Below are 21792 nucleotides of genomic sequence, written 5' to 3' on the forward strand. Positions count from 1 at the left end.
TCCAGAAAACTGCTCCTGGACACGACACACTAGGTTTACTCTTTATTTAGGGTCATCATCTGCTACGGCCTTCTGGGAAAAGAACTTTATAGCAATTCTGTTCTTAGAAACCTTTATTGTGGCTCTGGCTATAAATATGGGATGCATTTTTACTAGATTTTTACTAGGCCATTTCTAATTGTGACTTGAGCTAGAATGAAGTGGACATGGAACAAAAGAAAGATGTCACTCAGAAGGTAAGAAACTGATTGTGAATGATTTCCAAACAGGTGCACTAGTATAAAATACTTTTTCCATCTTCAAGATTTCAACTGAGCTGATGCCTCAATGTAGTTTATGTGCAGGACTCTTCATGTACATTGAGTATGTAATTCTTATTCTGAATCAGATGCAAGTCAAAGAAGAACTTCTTGTATAAGACTATAAACACTTTTAATTTAGAAAGAAGATCTAACCCATTTTAACTTCTTAGGTCTTTCATTTATATTTTTATCAAAATTAAGAGAAATAGAAGTCAAAAGTATGATCCCATTTATACTTGTGGAAAACTAGTTGGGCTTCATTGATGTAGATGAAGGAACTATAGTTTGTGGACCAGGATGTGATCTGAACTATATGGTAACTCTCTTGAGTAGTTCTACTGATCTAAACAGAGTTGCTCAGATTCTGTATGAGTGTATTTTAAAGCAGATTATGATCCTTAAAATGCAATATATACTTTTAATGCAGTAAAAGTGTATTTTTGCTTGCCCTTTGGTATAGGGTCAGGACATCTCATAGTGAAAACATGAAATAAATTTGAAGTGTCTCATTAAAAATAATGAGAAAGATGTAATGTGATTTGGAAGTAATGGTGCAGGCAGACTTCCTGAGGCTACTAGACATTTTTATCAAGGTGAACAAATGGATACCTTATATGCTGAAGATACACCTTCTCTGAGTCACTGACTGCCTCCTAGACCATCTTTGTATATGAAATGAGTCATAGAAATTAGATATAAAGGGGTTTTAGATCATTAAGTCTATTTCCTTTCCAAATGTCTTTCAAAGAAAGGATTAGTCAAGTGTTAAATGGATTCTGCTCTTAGATCTCATTTATGCTGCACAAGTTGGAGATGGTACCACCAGTCTACTATTCTGATCTAAAATCAGCTTCTTCATTTTGAGACTGGATCTCACTTCAGTGTGTTTTTTACATGGTACAGGTGGCATAGTCCGAGGGAAAGTATTGACAAATAACCTCACTGACATGACAAGGACAACCCTGCCGTTCTGAAGCAGAGTGAGAATCAATGACCTTGAGAAGCCTAATCTAATAATTGCATGTGGACGCTTAGGATGGCAGCAACAGATAAAGGCAGGTGTCAGCTATAAAAATAAATGACAAGGTATTGTGAGTTGAACTCATTCATTCATTTTTACATGAAGGGCATTACATAATTTTGAGTATATTTTAAAATATCAGAGAAGGAAGGAGGCTGCTTCTTCTAACATTACTACATACGTCTTTAAAAAAAACACTTCATCCAACAAGGTCATGGAGAGGGAAATTATTAACAGCAATATCCTGACAATATACTGTGATCTTCATGTATCTAGTTTACAAACTACCTGTGTCTGTTTATAGTAGTGCACATGATTCCAGTAGCACATGTGAGAGTCAAAATCCCTCTTTGTGCCTGGAATTACCCCCTGGAAACATCTGTGTTGTTCTCTAACGCTCTGAAGGATTCACTGGCTCAACTTGTCTCCTTGTATAAATTTCTGTAGCTTCAGTGACTCTAGTGAAGCAGCATTAATTCACAGCAGCCAACAGTTTGTTCCAAAGTCCTCTCTTCCTTAGCTGCCTAGATACTGGTATGAAGTAGCAGAGTAATTCTTTCCACCCAGTCAGGGGAAGAGACAGAAAGAAATTGGGTGCCAGTATGCTTGTTTTATGAGGGCTGCTGTGCAAGGACTTAAAGAGGATCTCTTGGTAAGATTTAACTTGTATTTTTTTGAGATTTGTTGCTGCAAGAAAGGAACGATTGACTTGACCATACCAACTTGAAGAAGATGCAAAGAGTGACCTGGTAGCAGCAAAAGCCTATCAGAGAAGGTCCCAAAGAACAGGTCTATAGTGATTGAAATCCTTTGAAAAAAACGTGTTTCTTTTGAAAGAGAATTAGAAAAAAAACCAATGTGAATAAGGTCACATTTCAGCACTGTAGAATAATATTTGTGGGTTTTATACTTGGAAGCTTTTTGTCTCAGATTTTTTAACATTGTTTTATATGCTAGAAAAACAAAGTCGAACCCAAGTGAAACAGCTTACCTTTTTATAAACAAAAAAAATCAACCAATGATACTGTACATTTTTTGACTTTTCTGTTTATGCGTGATTTTTAGTTTCCTGTGTTTTTCTAATTTTTAGTAACACCAGATTTTTACATCTTGACTTGTTTTATTAAGTTAAAATCAGCTAATAATATGAAAGAAAAGAGAAAACAAGAACATGTTTGAGATGCCAGTGCATTTTTTCTTTGTGGATGCTTTTTTGGAAAGCCAGTAGCAAGAAGGTTAGGTTTTCTTGTTGATTAGATATGCAAAAGCTCCTGCTACAAATGCACCATTATCTTTTTTTTTTTTTTTTTTTTTTAATGTGATAGAACTGTTTTGCAGCTATTCATGTACAATTACTCAAGGAATTTTTTAAACTTTTCCTGTCCATTTTTCCTTTCAGATATTATCATGTGACCTTTCTTCTCATTTCCTCATCTCTTTCTGTCAACACATTTCTGAGAGAGGTTTTTAGACCTTCATAATATTTGCAGTATTGTCTGAGGTCATGAAACAAACAAAACGTAGGCAAAAAAATTGAAAATTCCCTCTGCAACCTCTGAATTTATCTTGTAGAGCATTATAGATATATTTTCAGCCAACTGTAGAATCCTTTTAAGGCAAAAGTTCAAGAATTGCCTTGAATTTTCACCTACTTTTCACACACCAGGACTCTCAGCACTTCTTATTCCTCCCAAAGGCCACACTTCACATTTCCAGATGTTCTCAGACTGATCATTATAGCTTGTGGATTGGCAGGTTTACAGATTAAATGCCTTTTGGCGGTGCTATATTTCATGATATAGTTAATGCTCCACTTCAGAGCTTGTACAAAGCTTAAGAGTAAACCCAAACTCATTAGGAAAAAATGTTTTAGATGTATGGGTTTTGTGTTACCATAATATATAAAATGTCTATCAGCTGTAGAAGCTTGAGGACGTGCCTGAAGTGCTATGTAATTGGGTTAAGCAGAGCAAGTAATTTCATCTGCACGGTTTTGAAATATTTGTTTGCTGATGTTTTCTTGCTTGCCAGTGCCATATGAGAGATGAGAGGAAAGAGATTCTAGTGTTACCCTTACCCATGGTCTGTAACTTGAGGATTTTGTTCTGGTAAGAGTTGCAAATGCCCAGACTCTTGTGTACTCAAGGAGATATGTGCGATATCTAGTGAAGACAAGAAAAAATTGATATTTACATACATATAACTTGAGATTGTCCATAATGGGAAATGCAATATGTTCCATCCCTGTTCTTCCTGACTATTCTAGGTCTTGCAGTGGTCCTCTTCCCTGTAGATAAGGGTCCTCTTCCCTGTTATCTACAGGGAAGAGGACAAATTTTTGATCAAAGAGTATGAAAATGCATTGTAGTAAAGAGATGCTGATGTTATAAATATGTTATTGGTTTCAAGTTATTCAAAGAAAACAAAGGAAATTTTAAGACTTGATAAAGAGGAAATCCACATATTTTAATGATTGTTGCCTCTGCCCTGAAAGGTATTAGAGGAAACATTTTAATAAATTCATTGAAAAATATGATCCTTCATAGCTGAGACTATTCTTCTATCCTTCTTTCTTTTTCTTTTTTTTTTCTTTATAGACATAGAAATTTAATTTAAAATCTTTTTTTACTTTCTTTTTTTAAAAAAAATTTCAACATGATTTGGGGTTTTTCTATTTGGCTAGCACTGGCTCCTCCACTCCAGCTCTTCTTCCTGCAGTTTCATTCACTTTCTTGTATTACTAATGGAGGTGTTAAAATGCTTTGCCTTTGGCTATTTCATTATTTAGAAGCGTTGCTTCATTATATTCATATTCTATAATAATGCAGAGCTGTAGGAATTAGGCCTTCTCTGTGCAGGTGAATATGGAGGGGCTAGGGGTACACCAACCATTATTGTATGAGAACACACCAAAACTTTCTGATGAAGAAATAGATTAATTAAAATGTGAGTATTAAAACTGAGATAAGCAAGATTTCTGTTATGTATGACTCAGTGATGCACACTGACTGCCAGTGCACATCATAAACCAGGAGTTATGATACTGAGATATTGCACAAGACTTTTAGGCACAGTGTATCTTCACCTTCCTAGAGAGCTGGCAATCAGCTGCCTTCCAGACTAATAGGAATTCACAGGTGAGCCTCTAAAGCACTTTTAAGTATAGCGTATTACAGAAATTCAAAGCAAGGGAGAGAGATTTAGGAAATATTTTTGTGAGCTCTGTGTTAGGAAGAGTTCATGTGCCTTTTTGACAAGATAATGACAGAAAATAGCATAATGGGTGAAAATTATGAGGAAAATAGAGAAATAATATAGAAAAAGGAAGGTGTTCATGGTCTTAATGGAAGCCATGTGGCTGCTACTTTCCATGTATGTCTCAGATGTTGTCGCCTTTTCTTCTAAATGCTTTTGTCTGCCAATGAGAATCTCTTTTCCCTTATCCAGACTGCCATTCATCTTGCTTTTGTGCGGATCCTTACTTCTTTTGTAAGGAATTGGGAATTGGAGAAGTAAATGAATGGTCAGTATATTGAAGATGCTGATACCAGGGATATCTCTTGATTTCCCAGTGATTTTATAGGTATTAATTTCAGCCTGAATCAACCAAACTAAGACTTTTGGTTAACTTCCTGAGTCTTAAATGCATACTTCTGTAGCTGTTTGTCAACAATATAACAATTTGTGATCAGCTATGGGATGATTTTAATTTTGGTTAAACCATATTACAGTGTCTTTATTAAAACCTCATGAGATGAAGAATTCAACCCCTACCTTTGTAATTTGTGGAATAATTAATAAAATAAAATGTAAAAAAAAACTTGTGCTGTTTTAAAAACTTGAATATGACTGGTTTTGATTTCCTGTCCTTCGTTCTTTTCCTCATCACCAATAGCTTAATCATCCCTGTGATACTACTAAGACCCTTGGAGGGGGATGATCATCCAGACATTTCTTGATATTGTAATTGCTAATGCAACTGTATTCATTTTAGTAGATTATTTTTGCCTCTCCACTTTTTTTTTTTTTTTTTACATTTATTTTAAAATCTGGTCCCAGCACTTCAGTCTAAGTATATCAGTGACATATATAAACATTGCTTTCTGGTTCTTTTCTGTTTGCACATCCAAACACAAGCCTGCCCTTTTGACAACTGCCTTGAGAGTTCATGAGGAGATATTTGACCAAACTGGAATCTGAAATTCTTTCAAAAACTGTTTATTTAAGGTTTCAATTGCCATGCCTATTAGGATCACCAGTGTTGTGTATTTTTAGGATGTTTCTTTTATGAACATAATTAATATTATGAATATTATAATATCAATTATAATATTTATAAGTAATAACATAATATAGAATTGTAATTATTTTAAAATGAGTAGTACAATTATAATTAATTACAATCAACAATATATTATTATAATAAAATAAAATATAATGATATTAATACAGTAATATTATAAATATAACACGAACATGAATATACATAAGTGTATTTACTCAGATATATTTTTCTACATTTAAAGGGCACATTTATTTGACAAATGATACCATACAATGTACAATGTCTTATATTTTAATCTACTAAATCTGCCTAAACTTTCAGTTAGAAAGATTTTTATTATTCTTTTTTACAACTTAAGAGAATGAAACCTGCAGGAAAATATTATCAAAATAGCAGAATTAAGTAATTTCCACAGAGATCTCCATCAGCAAGAAATAACGGAAGTTCTATATAGTAGATTCAGCTGGTGGTGGTTCTCCTTTCCCCTGTTGTTCTGTTTCATTTATACATATTATTTGGTTGTATATTTTGTTGGTGATTGCAGAACATATCTGGAAGTGGCAGTGATGAAGCTGATGGCAACAATATATGCGGTTTCAGAAAGAAAAAGGGAGTCAAAGGTGCTGCAAAATATGTTTCTCCAGTAGAAAGTGAGAAGATACAGTTGTCCAACTCTTCAAAAATCCCAGATCTATATCATCCTCAAGGAACCACTGGTTTTTCAGAACCACAATCAGATCAGTCTCCTCAAACTCTGGATAGTTTTCCTCCAGTACAAAAGGAGAGAAGACATACTGGCAGTGACATGGAAGAAGGCATGCCACAGGAAACAGCAGAAATCCAGAAGTCTGCTGACCCTGGGAAAGGAATGACAGAAAAATTGCATAAGGAAATAGATACTCCAGATAAAAGGGATGTGCCTATGCGAGTACAACCTGCAAGCGACAGAGAGGAAGCGAGGTGCTTTGACACAGCGAGTAAAGGAAGGAACACAGAGAGAACAGAGAATAAAGAGGGTGAATGTTGGGGAACAGAAGAAGAAGACAAATTTTGTGCAACACAGTCAGGTGCCCCTGAGAGTACTGCAGCAATGCAGAGAAGTGCTTCTGGTGAGCCCTGCATGATGGCAACAGGACTTTGTAAGCAAACTTTGCATGAATTGGAAAACCTGTTGAGTGAAGGCTCTCTACTTAATCAAAGACCCAAACACAATGGCAGGGCAGGTGGCACTTTTTTTCCAAAAATTCTGAAGCCAAAGGAGACAGCTGACAAGCAGGGGAGATCCTTTGAGACTTTAAGTGCCCATTTTGGAGAAGGGAATCCAAAGCACAAAAGTTTCCACAACCAGGAATCCGGGCAGCAGAGCCAACCCTTCTTGGTTCTTAGCTCTGCTGGATCTGATCAGGAACAACCAGAAGGAAGCGATGCGGATCAACCTATTCTTAGATTACCCTCAACTACTAAAAATGCAGAAAGCTCTACTTCAGAAAGTCAGTTTGACTCTTCCGCAGATGAGCCTGGTAAGGATATTTAAGCATCACCTAGTGAACTGCTAATAAAAATGCTCATGTTGTTTTGTGGGGTTTCTGTAAGTTGCAAATTTTATTTAGAATGAATGCATTAGAAAATTGACACCTGTAGTTACTGTATGATTGGAATGAATCAGAAATTGTGCTCTGTGTCTTTGCTGTTTTTTCTTTAGGACAGCATTTGCAAAGCCCAGTTGCCTACCAAAAAGTGCTACGTGCAAGCGGTCATGTCTTTTCACTAAAACTGAAACATTCCCTCATTTAAACTAAACACAGACAATATTTCCCAGAGGTTTACTAGACACAGGAAAGCTTTGAATGCATCTGGGCTTCTTGAAATTTCCTTTTTGTTAACACTGCCAGCAGAGAAAATTACTCCTGTATAGAGAGGATGTTTTCAGTTATTAGTCCTGTGAGAGGACTGCAATGCAAAAGCATCTAATAAGAACTATAAGGGAAGAAAAGCAAATGAAGCAGAGACTTCCACTTATCTTCGTGCTGTTCAATAAGTCCATTTTGGAAGTGTTTGTAGAGTCAATTAGTTGCTACTAATAGGCTGTGGTTTGTATGAAACTGTGAAAATTAAACTTATGGGTTAGCTGGATCAGCAAAATGAAAGTTACTGTTAGATATAATAATATAATGGGCTTTAGCAGTTAGTTGTTTTGTGTCTATTCTCGGAAGCACAGACAGAACAATTTTCCAGTTGAAGAAATATGAGCCTAATAAATATCCACCATCAGACTCAGATCATATTATCACCTTTCAGGGTAAATATGTTACTCTGTTATTTATCTTACTGATACAAGAAATAGTTTTTTTTATTGACAAAATATTTAGTTTAGCATTTAATTATTGTCCAGCTTTTTAGAAGTCTCCTTTCCAACCAACAGAAACATTGATATAGATGCTCTGAAAAATCAGGTAGTTTGACTATATCTAATCTTTACTAGATATAGGAGTAGATATACTGTGCCAGGTGTGAACAAGTGTTAATGAGCTATCTATAAATATGTATACCTTATTGGTAAAAATTCACTGAATGAAATATATAAAGCTTTGCAAAGATATTTTGCACTCAGATTTCTCAGTACTTGTGTCTAAGATAATGAACAAGTCAGAGGATTATTCCTCAGCATGTACTGGATGCTCTTCCCCTTCTAGATTACTTTGTTGGCACAAAAATAGCACAAAAAGTTAGTACTTTGATGAATGGCTTGTGACATTGTTGAATTTAGATTGCTACCATTTTTTGATTGTCTGTAAAACTAGCAAATATATTTTAAAAGAGTATCAATAACTATATATTGGCATAACATTGTTTACAAGCCATTATGAACTGATAAGATCAGCTGTAGATTCCACTGAGAGATTTCAAGTGATCTAACTTTAGCCATATAAAAGCAAAGGCATCTCTTTCCCAAAGAGGGTGAAGTCTATGTATTTAGATAGGAATATTTGCCTAACACTGAAACACCTAAAATTACATCAGATTAATCCTCCAGATAAATCTTCCAGCTTAATCTTCTTTTCAGATAAAATTCTGCAGTTTTTAATGAGCCTTTGCATAAAGAGTATTTCATTGCCATCAGTGATAATTTATTAGATGAAGATTGATTAAAGTCTTGATTTTTTTTATTTTTTGATGAAAATATTATCTCAGCTATTTTAGTTACCTAAGAATCTGAATCAGTGCATTGGATCTAAACATTTATTGACACTGAATATATCTAAATCACAGCATCTAGTATTCTGCAATTTTTCAAATGCCTGATCTTTCATAAATCAGAATAGAAATTCTATGACTGTAGCACATAAGTATTTATTATATAACCAGTGCCCAGTGTAATTACTTAGTCATTAAGTTGAGCACCATGCGCATTTGAAATGTCATGGCAAAAGCAGGACGATAGATTATTGTTCTAAATGTATGCATTTCAGTTAAAGGAGAATCTCTAGAATTCAGCAGTGGAAGGACTGTAATATGAAGCTGAGCAGTAGTGAATCACTGCAGAGGATTCAACGCAGTCATACTGGATATTTTGTTAGCATATCTCCAAAAATGACAAATACTCAAAATTTTGTCGAAATAGTGTGGGAATTCTCTGAATCTTGTGTGCATTTCTTCTATTGCTTGTGAGATGTTTTGCAAAAATTATTGCTTGGACATGGAAAAAAATCAAAAAAGAAAGATATGCAAGATATTCTGGTCGATGGGAAAATCATGCCTGGACAAGGACAGTGAAACTAGAGCTGAAGCTAAAGATCTTTGAAGCTCATTTGTCACCATGGCAACATGAAACCAACAAGTATAGCTAATTAGGCAAATATACTGACTGCACTTATATGAATGTATGAGTTTTATTTCCATAAGTATGCAGATATGATAATGGTGTGCATTTATGCAAATTACCTCCTAGTCCTTAAAAATCAAGAGCTTCCTATGCTTTTCACTGTCTCTGTGGTTGGGAGAACAAGAGAGGGTGCCTTGAAGAGCAAAAATTCAGGTGATGCTTCAGGCATATGGCATTACATATAACAGGTTATAGCATGAACACAGTATTACACAGTACACATTATAGCATGTACGTATATGCATATACACCTGCATGCATGAGCTATAGATATAGTAAATAGTACTAATGTTTCTTGATCTCACCAAACTCTTTGGCACAGACTGGTGCAACAGCAGTCTGGAAATATGTCCTCTGGATCACATGAGAACACCACATTTCTAGGTAGCTGTTGGTGGGTAACACCCTGAAATCGCACTTTCACTGGAGGCTTCATATCCCCTTTATATGTCCTGGTCTCTACCCGGGAAAAAAAAGAAAAGTTATGTAAACCTGCATGAGGGAAGGCTACAGAGCTGGGCCCAATGACCTGAGGAGCTCCAAAAGCTGGTCCTCTTCGTAGGACTGATATTCTTGAACTTATATCAATATGTGAGGCCGAATATGACCATCATGAAGTGAGGAACTGCAGAATGGAGACAGAAATTATTGAAGAGAGAAAATTTATTTCAGCTGTAGCAGTAGATAACAGTAGCTACCTAGAAACTGTTAAAATTTCAGGGGCACAGGTATTTAAGGTATGGTCCCTCCAGAAATCGTATGAAAAGTTATTTAGGTGCAGACCCCAAACACTATTACTGTAAGTTTCTTTGCTAAACTCTCGTTTTAAAGAGAATACAAGTAGCTACTAACAGGCTATATTTGTTATTTACAGTGGAATTCATCTGTCCTACAAACAGCTTCCATCGCCACTGCAAAGACTAGCCCCATGATGCTATTAACTTGTTCGGAGCTATAATTGCAGATAGTAGAGTTGTTATAAAGGCAAATATCTAGTTTTTAGGGACAGAAATATGAAAAGAAGATTTCTTTAACTGGATAAGTAGTCTTTTTTTTTTCTCCGCTGACATTTAGAAGTTTTCCTACATGCTTTAAACAAAACTTGCAATACCTCTCTGGTTTACTGTCCTCTGTGCTCACCTGAAAGAGGCATCTCTGGCTGCACTGATTCTACCTAATAAGTCTAGTCAGGAAAAAATAATAGAAATCACAGTAGTTAGAAGTGGGCAATTTACTGACCCAGTAAAAGTAACTCAGTTACTATTCCAAGTATTCCATATTTATTGCCCCTGTGGACATACCCGCAGAATAACCACCTCTTAATCTGGAAATTACTTAAGACTCTGTTTTCGACTTGTAACAATCTCTACTTCCATTTTTACATAATCTGCTGTGTTATTGTAGCTTTCTTAAAAATACAATGCCGTAGTATTCCTTCATGTTCCCTCCTTATGCCTGGTCTATATTTTAAGAAAAATTCTCTGATATTTCTCTTTATGTATTATGAACTCAACGTGAACTCAGTGTGGCTCAAGCTCAGCTCCTTTCTCAACCTTCTCAGTGGTCCCTGTTTTCTCTTGCACCAACCATATCATATTATGTCATTCCTGTCCTTTGACTTTTCCTTCTGAGATGAGTTATATAAAACTGATCTTTTCTTTAAAAGCAAACCAAAATTCCTTACATTCTTTATATTGGATACTAATGGCTGGGATCTCTTCCTGCTTTATGACTTTACGATTTTCAAATTTTTCCTCAGTCTACAACACCACAAAATGCTCAGATATCATTTCCATCCTAACTCACTATGTATGATGTCCCTTTTGGCGTGAGATACCACTCATAACTCTCTGGTGCCCATGGTAAGCAAGTCACCTAAGCTCACACGTTCTAGGAAGAGTGAAAGGCTAGCTAGGTCTAGTTAGTATAGACTTAAGGGAAGTGAAATGAGTCTTCTACTTAATTGCCCTGCTAATTGCCTCTCTAGTTGCCTCTCTTCCTCCAACACATTGAAGGAGAGTTTCTGGTCCTTACCTTCAATACTGTGAAAAGCTCTTCTCTAAATAATCTCAATTTCCGCTTAATTGTTAACTGATCAAACTTTTTTTATATCAGTTCAACACTTTTAGACCAGAAGAGGCTAGCTAATTTGCACTATTGCATAACTCAGTTCTTTGCTTACTGATCCCTTCCTCATATCCAGATTTTCTGACTAAGATTGAAGATATGCCATTCTAGATCCATCATTTTTAGGATTATTAGATAGGCAGTTCCAGTAGGTACATTTTATTTTTAAACCCTCCTGCGAAAGTAGAACATATTCTAAATTTCCTGTTGCATTTTTCTCAATCAGTACATAAGATCCATTTTTATAAAGCACCTTGCAAGATAGCAAAAATAGATAATTTATCTTTTATCTACTAAGGGATAAAACTCTTCATGAGCTAGCATTTCTGAGAAGTTGTGTCATGTTACTGTTTTACAGTTTGGAAAGAATAATTTGTGATTGATTTAAACTGGTCTCTAAATCAGCTATAAAACTCAGGAAAAATTGCTAATCTTCTTTGTGACCATATGAGTAAAAATGTCTTTTTCACATATAAGAACAAAAAAGATATTATGATTCAAAGAAAAAGGTCGAAAAAACATTGGAAATATCAAACTGCTCAGGGAAATTTTTACTTCCACACTGGGACAAATTTCTGGTATTTTTGTGTATTTCTTCTTTTAAAAAGTACTTTTTAAAAGTATGCAGAAATCAAAACTGTAAACCTTTTCAGTGAAATTATTTGTGGGTGAAAAAGGAATTGAAATGACAGATTATGTAATATTTTCAACTATAAATGCTTCTGATCACTATTCAAATCTATAGTATTATCAAATGAAAAGCAGTAGTCATTGTTACTGTGTTAAAAAAGATGAGGATAGAAAGGCAAACTTTAGATATTAGCAAGAAGAATGATGTATAACACAGAAAAAGGTGTCAGATGAAGGACAATGTGAGCACACTATGCAGCATGTTGTATAAACAGAGCAGAATGGCTTAAATGCACAAACTGGAGCTGCCTACAGAAGAGTAGCTGTACTTAAATTAGTTGATAAAGATATTTCCATGGAGTATACAAGAATTTTTGACTGCTCAGTAAAGCTCAATGCTACTAAATATCATCACTACAAAGTATCTGTTTTTGTAAAAGCAGATGGGCCAACATTCTCATAGGTCACAAAAATTCCCAGTGTGGGACTTCTAAGGATGAAGAACTAAATTATTCCAAAATCAAAACAAATTTGGATATAAACCCTCCTGCTTCTTATCATAAGACAATCTTTTTAGTGGGGATTTGATATAACTGTTTTTTTTTAGATAGATTATGACTATCTTACAAAGGATGTCTTGCTTTTTCTCGTCATAGCCAGTGATAATCACTGACTTGATGAATCACTGACTTGACAGGTATAGTAATTCCTATGCTAGCTAGGGTATTTATTACTGTAAAGCTCTGAGATAGAAATGGATGTCACAACAACATGGATGGTGGATGGCAGCAGGATGGCAGAGCCCAGAGGGTTGTGATAAATGGGGCTGAATTTATTTAGAGGCCTGTGGCCAGTGGTGTCCCTCAAGGGTCAGTACTAGGCCTGGTGCTGTTCAAATTGTTCCTCAGAAACTTGGACGAGGGCACAGAGTGCACCCTCAGCAAGTTTGCAGATGATACAAAACTGGGAGGAGTGGCTGACACTCCCGAGAGCTGGGCTGCCATTCAGAGGGACCTAGACAGGATAGAGAGTTGGGCAGAGAGGAACCTTATGAGGTTCAACAAGGACAAGTGCAGGGTCCTGCACGTGGGGAGGAATAACCCCAGGCACCAGTACAGACTTGGGGTTGACCTACTGGAAAGCAGCTCCACAGAGAGAGATTTGGGAGTCCTGATTGACAACAAGTTAACCATGAGTCAGCAATGTGCCCTTATGGCCAAGAAGGCCAAAGGGATCCTGGCCTGCATGAGGAGGAGTGTTGCCAGCAGGTGGAGGGAGGTGATCTTGCCCCTCTTCTCAGCTCTGATGAGGCCGCACCTGGAGTATTGTGTGCAGTTCTGGGCTCCCCAGTACAAGAAGGACACTGAGCTTCTAGAGGGTCCAGCAAAGAGTCACAAAGACAATTAAAGGACTGGAGCATCTATTGTATGAGGAAAGACTAAGCGAGCTGGGCCTATTTAGTCTGGAGAAGACTGGGAGGACCTTATCAATATGTACAAACAGCTGAGGGGCGAATGTAGGGAGGATGAGGCCAGGCTCTTCTCTGTGGTCTGGTGACAGGCCAAAGGGTAATGGGAGCAAGTTGTAAAACAGGAAGTTCCACCTCCATACAAGGAAGAACTTCTTTCATGTGAGGGTGACAGAGCCCTGGAACAGGCTGGCCAGAGAGGTTGTGGAATCTCCTTCTCTGGAGATCTTCAAAACCCGCCTGGATGCCACCCTGTGCCACATGCTCTAGGTGTCCCTGCTGGAGCAGGGGGGTTGGACTAGAGCATATCTAGAGGTCCCTTCCAACCTTAACCATTCTGTGAACAACATGCAACAGACCTCCATGATGTGCATTATAATACATAGGTCCCAGATGTATGTAGCCACTATCTAAAATGGTCCTAGGCAGTTGCGTGACTGCAGCAATGTTGTATGAGGAGGGAACACATCTTGCACAGCTAGTGCCACTGGGAAGGGAGCAGGCAGGGGTGCCTGTGGGGGACTGATGGAAACTTATCTTCTTTTCTAGTGCCTGATGCGTATCTAGCATCTACTTGCTGGTTTCTGTTATTGCTTTACCTTACACTGATGTTCATATCTCTCAACAAAACTTTTCAGTATTACTGCATTTGATGGGTCAGCCTTTTTCTGTCATCGTTAAGACCCCTGGCAATGCAGAGCATGTTCTTTTCATTTTATCAGATTGACAGTCACCTCTTAGCGAACTGAGAAATTGTTTGCTTCAGATGCAGTGTGCTTTAATAAGCAACCAAGGGAAAGAGTGTTTTTGCATGGCAGATAATGACATTGATCTGAGATGTGTGTTATGGTGCTTTTCTGTTGATGATAAGGTAAAGTAGTATAAAGTTATTGCACTAGAAAGAAGTCAAGTTCATCCAGGAATCAGATTCCTCAGGAATGGTTTCAGTACTAATGATTTAAGAACAACAACGTTCTGGTAGCATAATTTGTAGACTTTTTTTTTTTTTTTTTTTTTTTTGCTTTTTCATAATATTTATAACTATTATTGTTTATATTAGATAGCAATTATAAAACAAGCATAAGTACTATTAGTTATTTCTCAGTTGTAACTTAAAGGAGACATTGAGAAAGAACTATATAAAAAGAAACATTACTTGATCGTCTATATGCTACTGATTTGTTATGAAAATCCAGGGAACTATATACATGTTTATGCTTTAAGAAATTTGGCCAATCTGATTTTTAAATTTAAATTTTAAAATGAAAAACTAAACCATTTGAGTTTGCTTTCCTTTTCTTACTGCAAAACTTAATAATTAGTCAGATATCTGAGGCTTTTGTGAAATTTACCCTTATGTTCCTATAATTTGGTTTTATAAAGTAGAAATGAAGATGTCATTATTTGTAAATGCCTAGTCTGAAAACAACACTTCCCTATAAGAAATATAAGATTATAGGACTGTGTATCTAAACCAAGTAGACCTGTTTAATATCTGCTTATTAACTAAGTTATCACGAGAGTTAGTGCTTCATGTGACACAACTGTAACTTCAGCTCTAAACAAGAAGTGTCTACTATTTTTGCACAGAAAGTTAAACAGCTGCAGAGCCCTGGATAGAGCACAGCTTTTTCAGAGGCAAGATATCATGCTTCTGTCCCTGGAGCTAAGGAAAATACCATTGACTATAACCAAAGGAAGATTTTCAGATTTTTTTTTTTTTGCATCCTATCCTTACAATAAACAAGCATGCTCTATTATATGTTAATAAACTGTTAACTGATGATCCAATTCACAAGGAGATTAAGTCTGCCAAGTTATCAATAAGCATTAATATTCTATAAAAAAGTTAAGGGATGATTGTTGTGGAATAACTATTACATGGATGATATTGTGATGCAGCATCTGTAGCAGAGTGAATGTTACACAAAATGTTTGAATAGGACTTCCTTACTCACGAGCATCTTTTTAAAGACATACTGGCCTAGTGTTTTTAGAAGACAGAGTGAAAACACTATTCCCATAATCAGCTTTCAACTGAGATAGTCAAAAGAGAAAGGAATAATGAGGAGAAGTGGATGTGACAAACTTCTTGGTTCTGCCTTTTTTTTATCCTATTTTTATAGACTTTTATATGTACGTAAACTCTTGTCTTGTTCTTTTATCTGCCATTCCTCAAGAAGCAATGTTATTATTTACCTATTCTTCCTTTGCTGACTTAAAACCTTCAGCATCTTTGTCATATCCTTGCCATCTGAAGCTGACTTGAAATATCTCTAATAAAAAGCTCCAAGTAATCTATGACTGTGAAAGAGTTTGCTGCCTTTTCAAGGAAAAATCCAACAACTTTGTGCTGGGTTGACTGAACAGGTTACTGTGTTCAGGCACTCCTTGCAGGTTCTCAGCTGCCAGTCCCAGCTACTTCAAAACACAAATCAGAAAGATCTGTTTGTGTCTGCTGATTTGGAAGATTTGGTATTGGAGAGAAGAGGAGCACTCACATCATCCTTAGTGGTGTCTCAGTGAGGGAGCTTGTAACCTGAAGGGTGGTGATGAACAGCTGTTGTAAATCTTTTGCTGCAGATCTGCAAGATCTATGAAAATTCATCTGATTACATTCTCAGTCTCCTTGGAAGAATGAAGGACTTTCCTCCTAGAAAGCTAGAAATACTTTTTTCACACATTTTTTTTTTCATATCTTAATATCAAAGTCTTCACTTGGCTTGTTTTACTGCAGTAAAATGAATCTAATCCTTTATGCAATTTAATTTGAATAATAATGCTTAGATACTCAAGGCAAATGCAGGCTGAAAGATCAATCCATTTGTGAAAGCAAGTTATTTTCCCTAGATCTAAGAGAGACTAATATCTTTTTCTTATTTTTACAAACTCTATCACAGTTTGTCGCTGTTGCCCTTTTTAGGAGAACAGTTTGTATTCCAACATTCTTTTTTTTTTGACATGACATTCCTCTTCACTCACAGTGTCCAGCAGAGAGTCTGATGAAAACGGCCTTGGAAGTCCAGCTCTTCTTCACCAGTGCTCTCATATTGAATTTATTAAGCAACAGATGGCCAGAGACAATGTGCAGTTTGTCAGATTTGAGTCAATAGACCTCCATGGTGTGTCAAGATCAAAGAATATTCCTTCTCGCTTTTTTCATGTAAGTTTTTTTGGCTTCTAGTTGTACTTTTGTGCATTTTCCTGTTCCTATCCATAATGTATATGGTATATTTTTTTCACAAGAGAGACAGAAACTTAAACTTAGAACAAATCATCTGTTCCTTCCTCTTGCTAATGTTTCGAAAGGATAGGGGCTCTTTTTAATCACCATAGTAATCTATTCCTCTTTTCCACAGGAATAGTAATCTAATTAAGGAAGGTTATTAATTTCTGTTCTTGCTTCTAATACTCTCCTTTCTTAGAATTTTCTTTTCAGGCTAACCGCAGTTCTAAAGATTTTGTTTTACTGAACATCAGCAAAAGGAAAAGAACAAACACTAAAAAAAGCAAAACAACATGAAAATCGCTTTGGATATGAGAAATCCAATAGTCCTCAGTCAGATAAGAAAACACCGTTGGGTTGCATAATGCCTTAATAGCAATATTTTTTTCATATTGATGACTCAGAAAATAAGAACCAAATTGCAAAACAATTCTCAGAATTTGTATCCTTGACCCATCGGACTTTTCAGTACATTGTTGCTGTGATACTTGCTGTGATACATGTGCATAGCTGTATTATATTTTCACTCACATATTACTATGAATATTTCATACCTCGCTGAGTGATCACAAAAAAGATAGCACCATGACAAGACAGACAACACTTTCATTTCAAGCTCCTTTTGAAGCCTAAGCCATGTTTTCATTATTTTCCTTTTAGATTTTCCTACACCTTTCAACTGTATCATAAAGACAGAATTTAATCTCTCTGATGTTGGTTGAATTTTATAAGAAATAAACCCTTGCTCAGTCATTTTAATGCTTGTGAGGAGTGATAGGTTCCCTTCTCTTTCAGTTGCTAAATCAAACCGTAAATGCTTTTTTTTGGGTTGGTCAAAGTCAGCTTTTATGTTTACTTTACCACTTGAACAAACTGAAGCTTTGCATGACAATCTAAATCTTTGGACACTGAAATAATGCACATGTGAATATATATATTTGTATATATACATATATATGTGTATATACATGCCTTTGCTTAGTATATATATGTAGAGAGAAAGAGAGTAATTTCCTTTATTTCATTCCAAGAGAAATGCTATAACCCTGTTTAGAGGAATGGGGATAGGGAGAGGAGGTGGTACTACCTACCTGGTAGTCACGTTCACCTCCCTTTCAGTGTTGTGCTCACACCTTAGATATCATCAGTCTTCACCATACCGTGCAGTTTTCATTAGGGGATGAAAGTGCATTACATAGGGAGAATTGTGACTGCTGGACTGACATATGCTTAAGGGAAGGCTTTTTTTTTGTCTGTTTAAAGAGAAGACAATATGCTTGCTTGAAGGTACAAGATCCATGCTTGAGGTACTAAGGTACTATTTACATTTCATTCATGTAAGTGGAAGCTATTTCTTCAAACGGAGATGAGGGTAGAATTGTAAATTAATCCAGTTTGCTATCAATTTTCAAAAAAAAGGAAATACTGAAATATTAGAGTAACTTACCACTTAGAAGTGTGTCTGGTTTTTTTTGATTGTTTGTTTTTTCAAACCAAATAAATCCAGAAAGTGAAAATTTTGGGTTAGACTTTGCACCTGAAAACTGGTGACGTATCTGCTATGGCATTTAAAGAGAGGTCAAAGCTGGTTTTGAATTGCTTTGAGTTTCTATGGTCACTTGGATCAAAGTAAAACAAATGCTGAAAGGATGTGTAAGACTGATAGAAATACAGGAGATAAAATTTTGGTTTGCAAGGTTTTTACAACTCACTTTGCATTCATTTGATGCTACTAACCATGAAGACCATATAAGATTAGGTGCTGAAGAAATGTTTTGATCTTTAAGGGAAATTATAAAATGGTCATAGTGATATTTGATGCCAAGGTTTTAATACTACTCTTGTGCAAGCTTATCCCACCTCATAACATGTTAGTTGGCTGTTGTCGTTGGCTTCGGGGATGACTGCATTTTCAGTGTTCTTTTATGGGAAATTCTGTTGTTCCTACTGAGAATTTGAGTTATACATATGTTATATATAAAAAAACCAATGTTGCCTACCTCCCTCACTTAATCTTTCTGTTCTTTGTTTAGGAAAAAGTAATTCACGGGGTTTCCATGCCCAGAAGTTATCTGGAACTGACTCTGAATCCTAAGGATAGTGAAATAGATTACTTAAATGCAACCAATTTTAATTGTGATATAATTCTGAACCCCGATTTAGCAACTTTTCGAGTTCTACCCTGGACTGAACAGACTGCTCGAGTGATATGTGACTCCTTCACCGTACAGGGCAACCCTCTGATGACCTCACCCAGGCACATTGCCAAGAAACAGCTGAGCCAGCTTCAGGACAATGGCTTTTCTCTACGCTCTGCTTTCACTTATGAATTTTGCATTTATGGCATTACTGAGGTTGTAAATTCAAAGACAATATCTTTTCCTGCAGCAACTATACTAAATAACCATGATCAGGCTTTCATTCAGGAACTCATTGAAGGAATGTATTATGCTGGTGCCAACATTGAAAGCTTTTCTTCTTCCAGTGGACCTGGACAAATGGAGATCACTTTTCATCCAGAGTTCGGCACAGATGCTGCTGACAGTGCCTTCACATTTAGAACAGGCATTAAAGAAGTGGCTAAGAAGTACAATTATGTGGCTAGCTTTTTCTCAGAATCGGGATTCTACAATTCAGGGATTCTGTCACATAGCCTGTGGGATTTGAGTGGCCAGAAGAATTTGTTTTCTGTTGGCTACGGAAGTGAGGAGCTCACTGATGTTGGAAAAAATTGGTTGTCAGGTCTCTTGGCACACACGGCAGCTATCAGCTGCTTGATGGCTCCTACCACCAGCTGCCGTAAGCCTTATTCCAAATACAGTAAAGAATCGAAAGAGACTGTAAATGCAAAATGGGCATATAATGATAACAGCTGTGCCTTTAATGTCAAAAGTCATGATGGAGAAGGCACTCATATAGAGAACAGATTAAGTTCTGCTGCAGCAAACCCCTACTTGGTGCTTGCTGCTACTGTTGCTGCAGGTCTAGATGGAGTAAAGAGAGGACTTAGGTATGATACTTTGGAGGAAGAAAACCACATTTATGATGCAAAATCTTCATCAATCCCTCTGAAACTAGAAGATGCTCTTGTTGCACTTGAGAAAGATTCATGCATTAAGGAAGCTTTAGGTGAAACATTTGTCCAATACTTTGTTGCCATGAAGCATTATGAATTAGAAACTGAAGAGATGGATGGTGAAAGGAATAAATGTTTGGGCTATTTTATTTAGAAGGAATACACTTCTGTAGTGATGCTGTGTAAATGGATACAGTGAATGACTAAGTGTTTTGAATTAGTAAAGATATTTAAAATATTTTGATGGTTTGTTTTTTTTTTCTCCTCCTGCCTATAGCAAAGATGACTGCATTTTATTATCAGAGTGCATTCAACACAGACATTCATGAAGTAGCATTAACATAGTTAAAAAAAACAGTTTAAGAGAATGAACCTCTTGGGGAAAAGCAGAAAAGAGAAGCTAAACTGGAAATGAGCAACTTCACAGCAGTAATGGGATGATATAGGGTGGAGAAGAAAACAAGAGTAATGGGATACCAGGAATAGAGAAAATTCTTGTTCTTGTTTTTATCTAAACTCTACTTTCTGTGTGACTATGGAATTTCTCCCAGCCTATCCAGTATCTTAGGGGTTGCTAAACCAGGATAATCTGACTTTGATTTGAAACCTAGGCTAGGATGATGAACATTGTAGAGCGGAGGGGCAAAAGACTGAGTTTGTAGAACCTGAGTGGCAGGAAGTAGCATCTGAATCAACAGACATAAAGAAAAATATGTGAGGGAGAAGTGGCGTTAAAATAAACTATATGTCAGGGATTCTGGTGCTGGATGAAATCTACAAAATGCTAGGGGGAAAATATATTAAAACAAATAAAGCAATGGCTAAAGGAAAGCATAAGTGACAGAAAACCAAGAGTGTCAGGCCACTGTGCAACAAAAAAGAATCTGGTGCTGTATTTATTTGGGTGAATTAACAAGGTAAATCAGATTTGAAAGACAAATGAGCAAAAAGGGAAAAAATGTGAAAGGACAAGGAGCTAAATTGGCCTACTTTGGGAGAAGGTGAGAAGGATGACTAAAGAGAAATGAATGGAGATAGTCATGTTAAAACCAGAAAGGATGCGAAGACAGAGGTTGGCAAATAAAAGCAAAAAAAAAGAAGGAAACCCTAGCCTAAAAATAGAAATGGCAGGTGGTATAAAGAAAAAGGAAATGTTTGGAGTGGGTGGAGTAAGGTTTAACTTTGCTTTCTGTTTTTGCTGTTATTGCTCTCTTTTACACCCAAACTCCACATTAACAGTATTTTCTGTTATTCTTTATTTTAGTCACAGTATTTTGTTCTTTGTGTAGAAATCCCTGTGAAAGTTTTTGGTCATTATTGGAGGTGAAAACAAGGCTCTGTCATTGCTTCTGCTGACTAGGTGTCTTAATATGCTGAACCCATACACCCTTTACCTTCTTTTGGCCTACATTATACCAAGTATAGCCCTGTCTCCCTGGCACCATTCCTGAGCACAGCTTTCTATCATTTATCCCTTCACAGAAGTGGGGCCTTGCAGCACACTTTTCCTAGTTTCAAAGAGAAATGATCTTCATTAATTTAGAGCAGCATCTCAGATTTTAATTTTTCTCTGTTCTTAAAGCTTATCGTATAATTTTCAGGGATATGAGACAAAGGAGGCTAAAACCTTTTGCAGGATTTCAGAGAAGAAATTGCTTTATACTCAGGTGATAGGAGAAAGAAGTAGATCTAAGGGAACTTGGTAAATATATTCTCTCCTCTGCTTGTAGATTGCTAGATTTGGATTAGCTTCTCTTTTACACTTTGACCCATT

The 21792-nt window shown here is 36.4% G+C and overlaps 1 protein-coding gene across 1 annotated transcript; it reads left to right on the forward strand.

The window, feature by feature from the left end:
• Window positions 1-206: 206 nt before the first annotated feature.
• LGSN (lengsin, lens protein with glutamine synthetase domain) lies at window positions 207-20172 on the forward strand. The gene is made up of 4 exons (XM_010214657.2): window positions 207-236; window positions 6153-7128; window positions 16701-16879; window positions 18976-20172. Exons 1-4 carry the CDS (start codon window positions 207-209, stop codon window positions 20170-20172), a joined length of 2382 nt encoding a protein of 793 aa, XP_010212959.2.
• Window positions 20173-21792: the final 1620 nt, after the last annotated feature.

The sequence above is a fragment of the Tinamus guttatus genome, unplaced genomic scaffold (assembly GCF_059628265.1).
Source record: "Tinamus guttatus ecotype Peru unplaced genomic scaffold, ASM5962826v1 Tinamus_guttatus_pri_ptg000402l, whole genome shotgun sequence".
In the NCBI taxonomy this organism is placed as follows: domain Eukaryota; kingdom Metazoa; phylum Chordata; class Aves; order Tinamiformes; family Tinamidae; genus Tinamus; species Tinamus guttatus.

Bases quoted from the DNA above. Each gene is read 5' to 3' on its own strand.
- LGSN (XM_010214657.2), top strand. From the start codon at position 207: ATGGAACAAAAGAAAGATGTCACTCAGAAG. The intron at 237-6,152 runs GTAAGAAACTGA...TGGTGATTGCAG, and splicing joins AGAAAGATGTCACTCAGAAG to AACATATCTGGAAGTGGCAG. The intron at 16,880-18,975 runs GTAAGTTTTTTT...TTCTTTGTTTAG, and splicing joins TTCCTTCTCGCTTTTTTCAT to GAAAAAGTAATTCACGGGGT.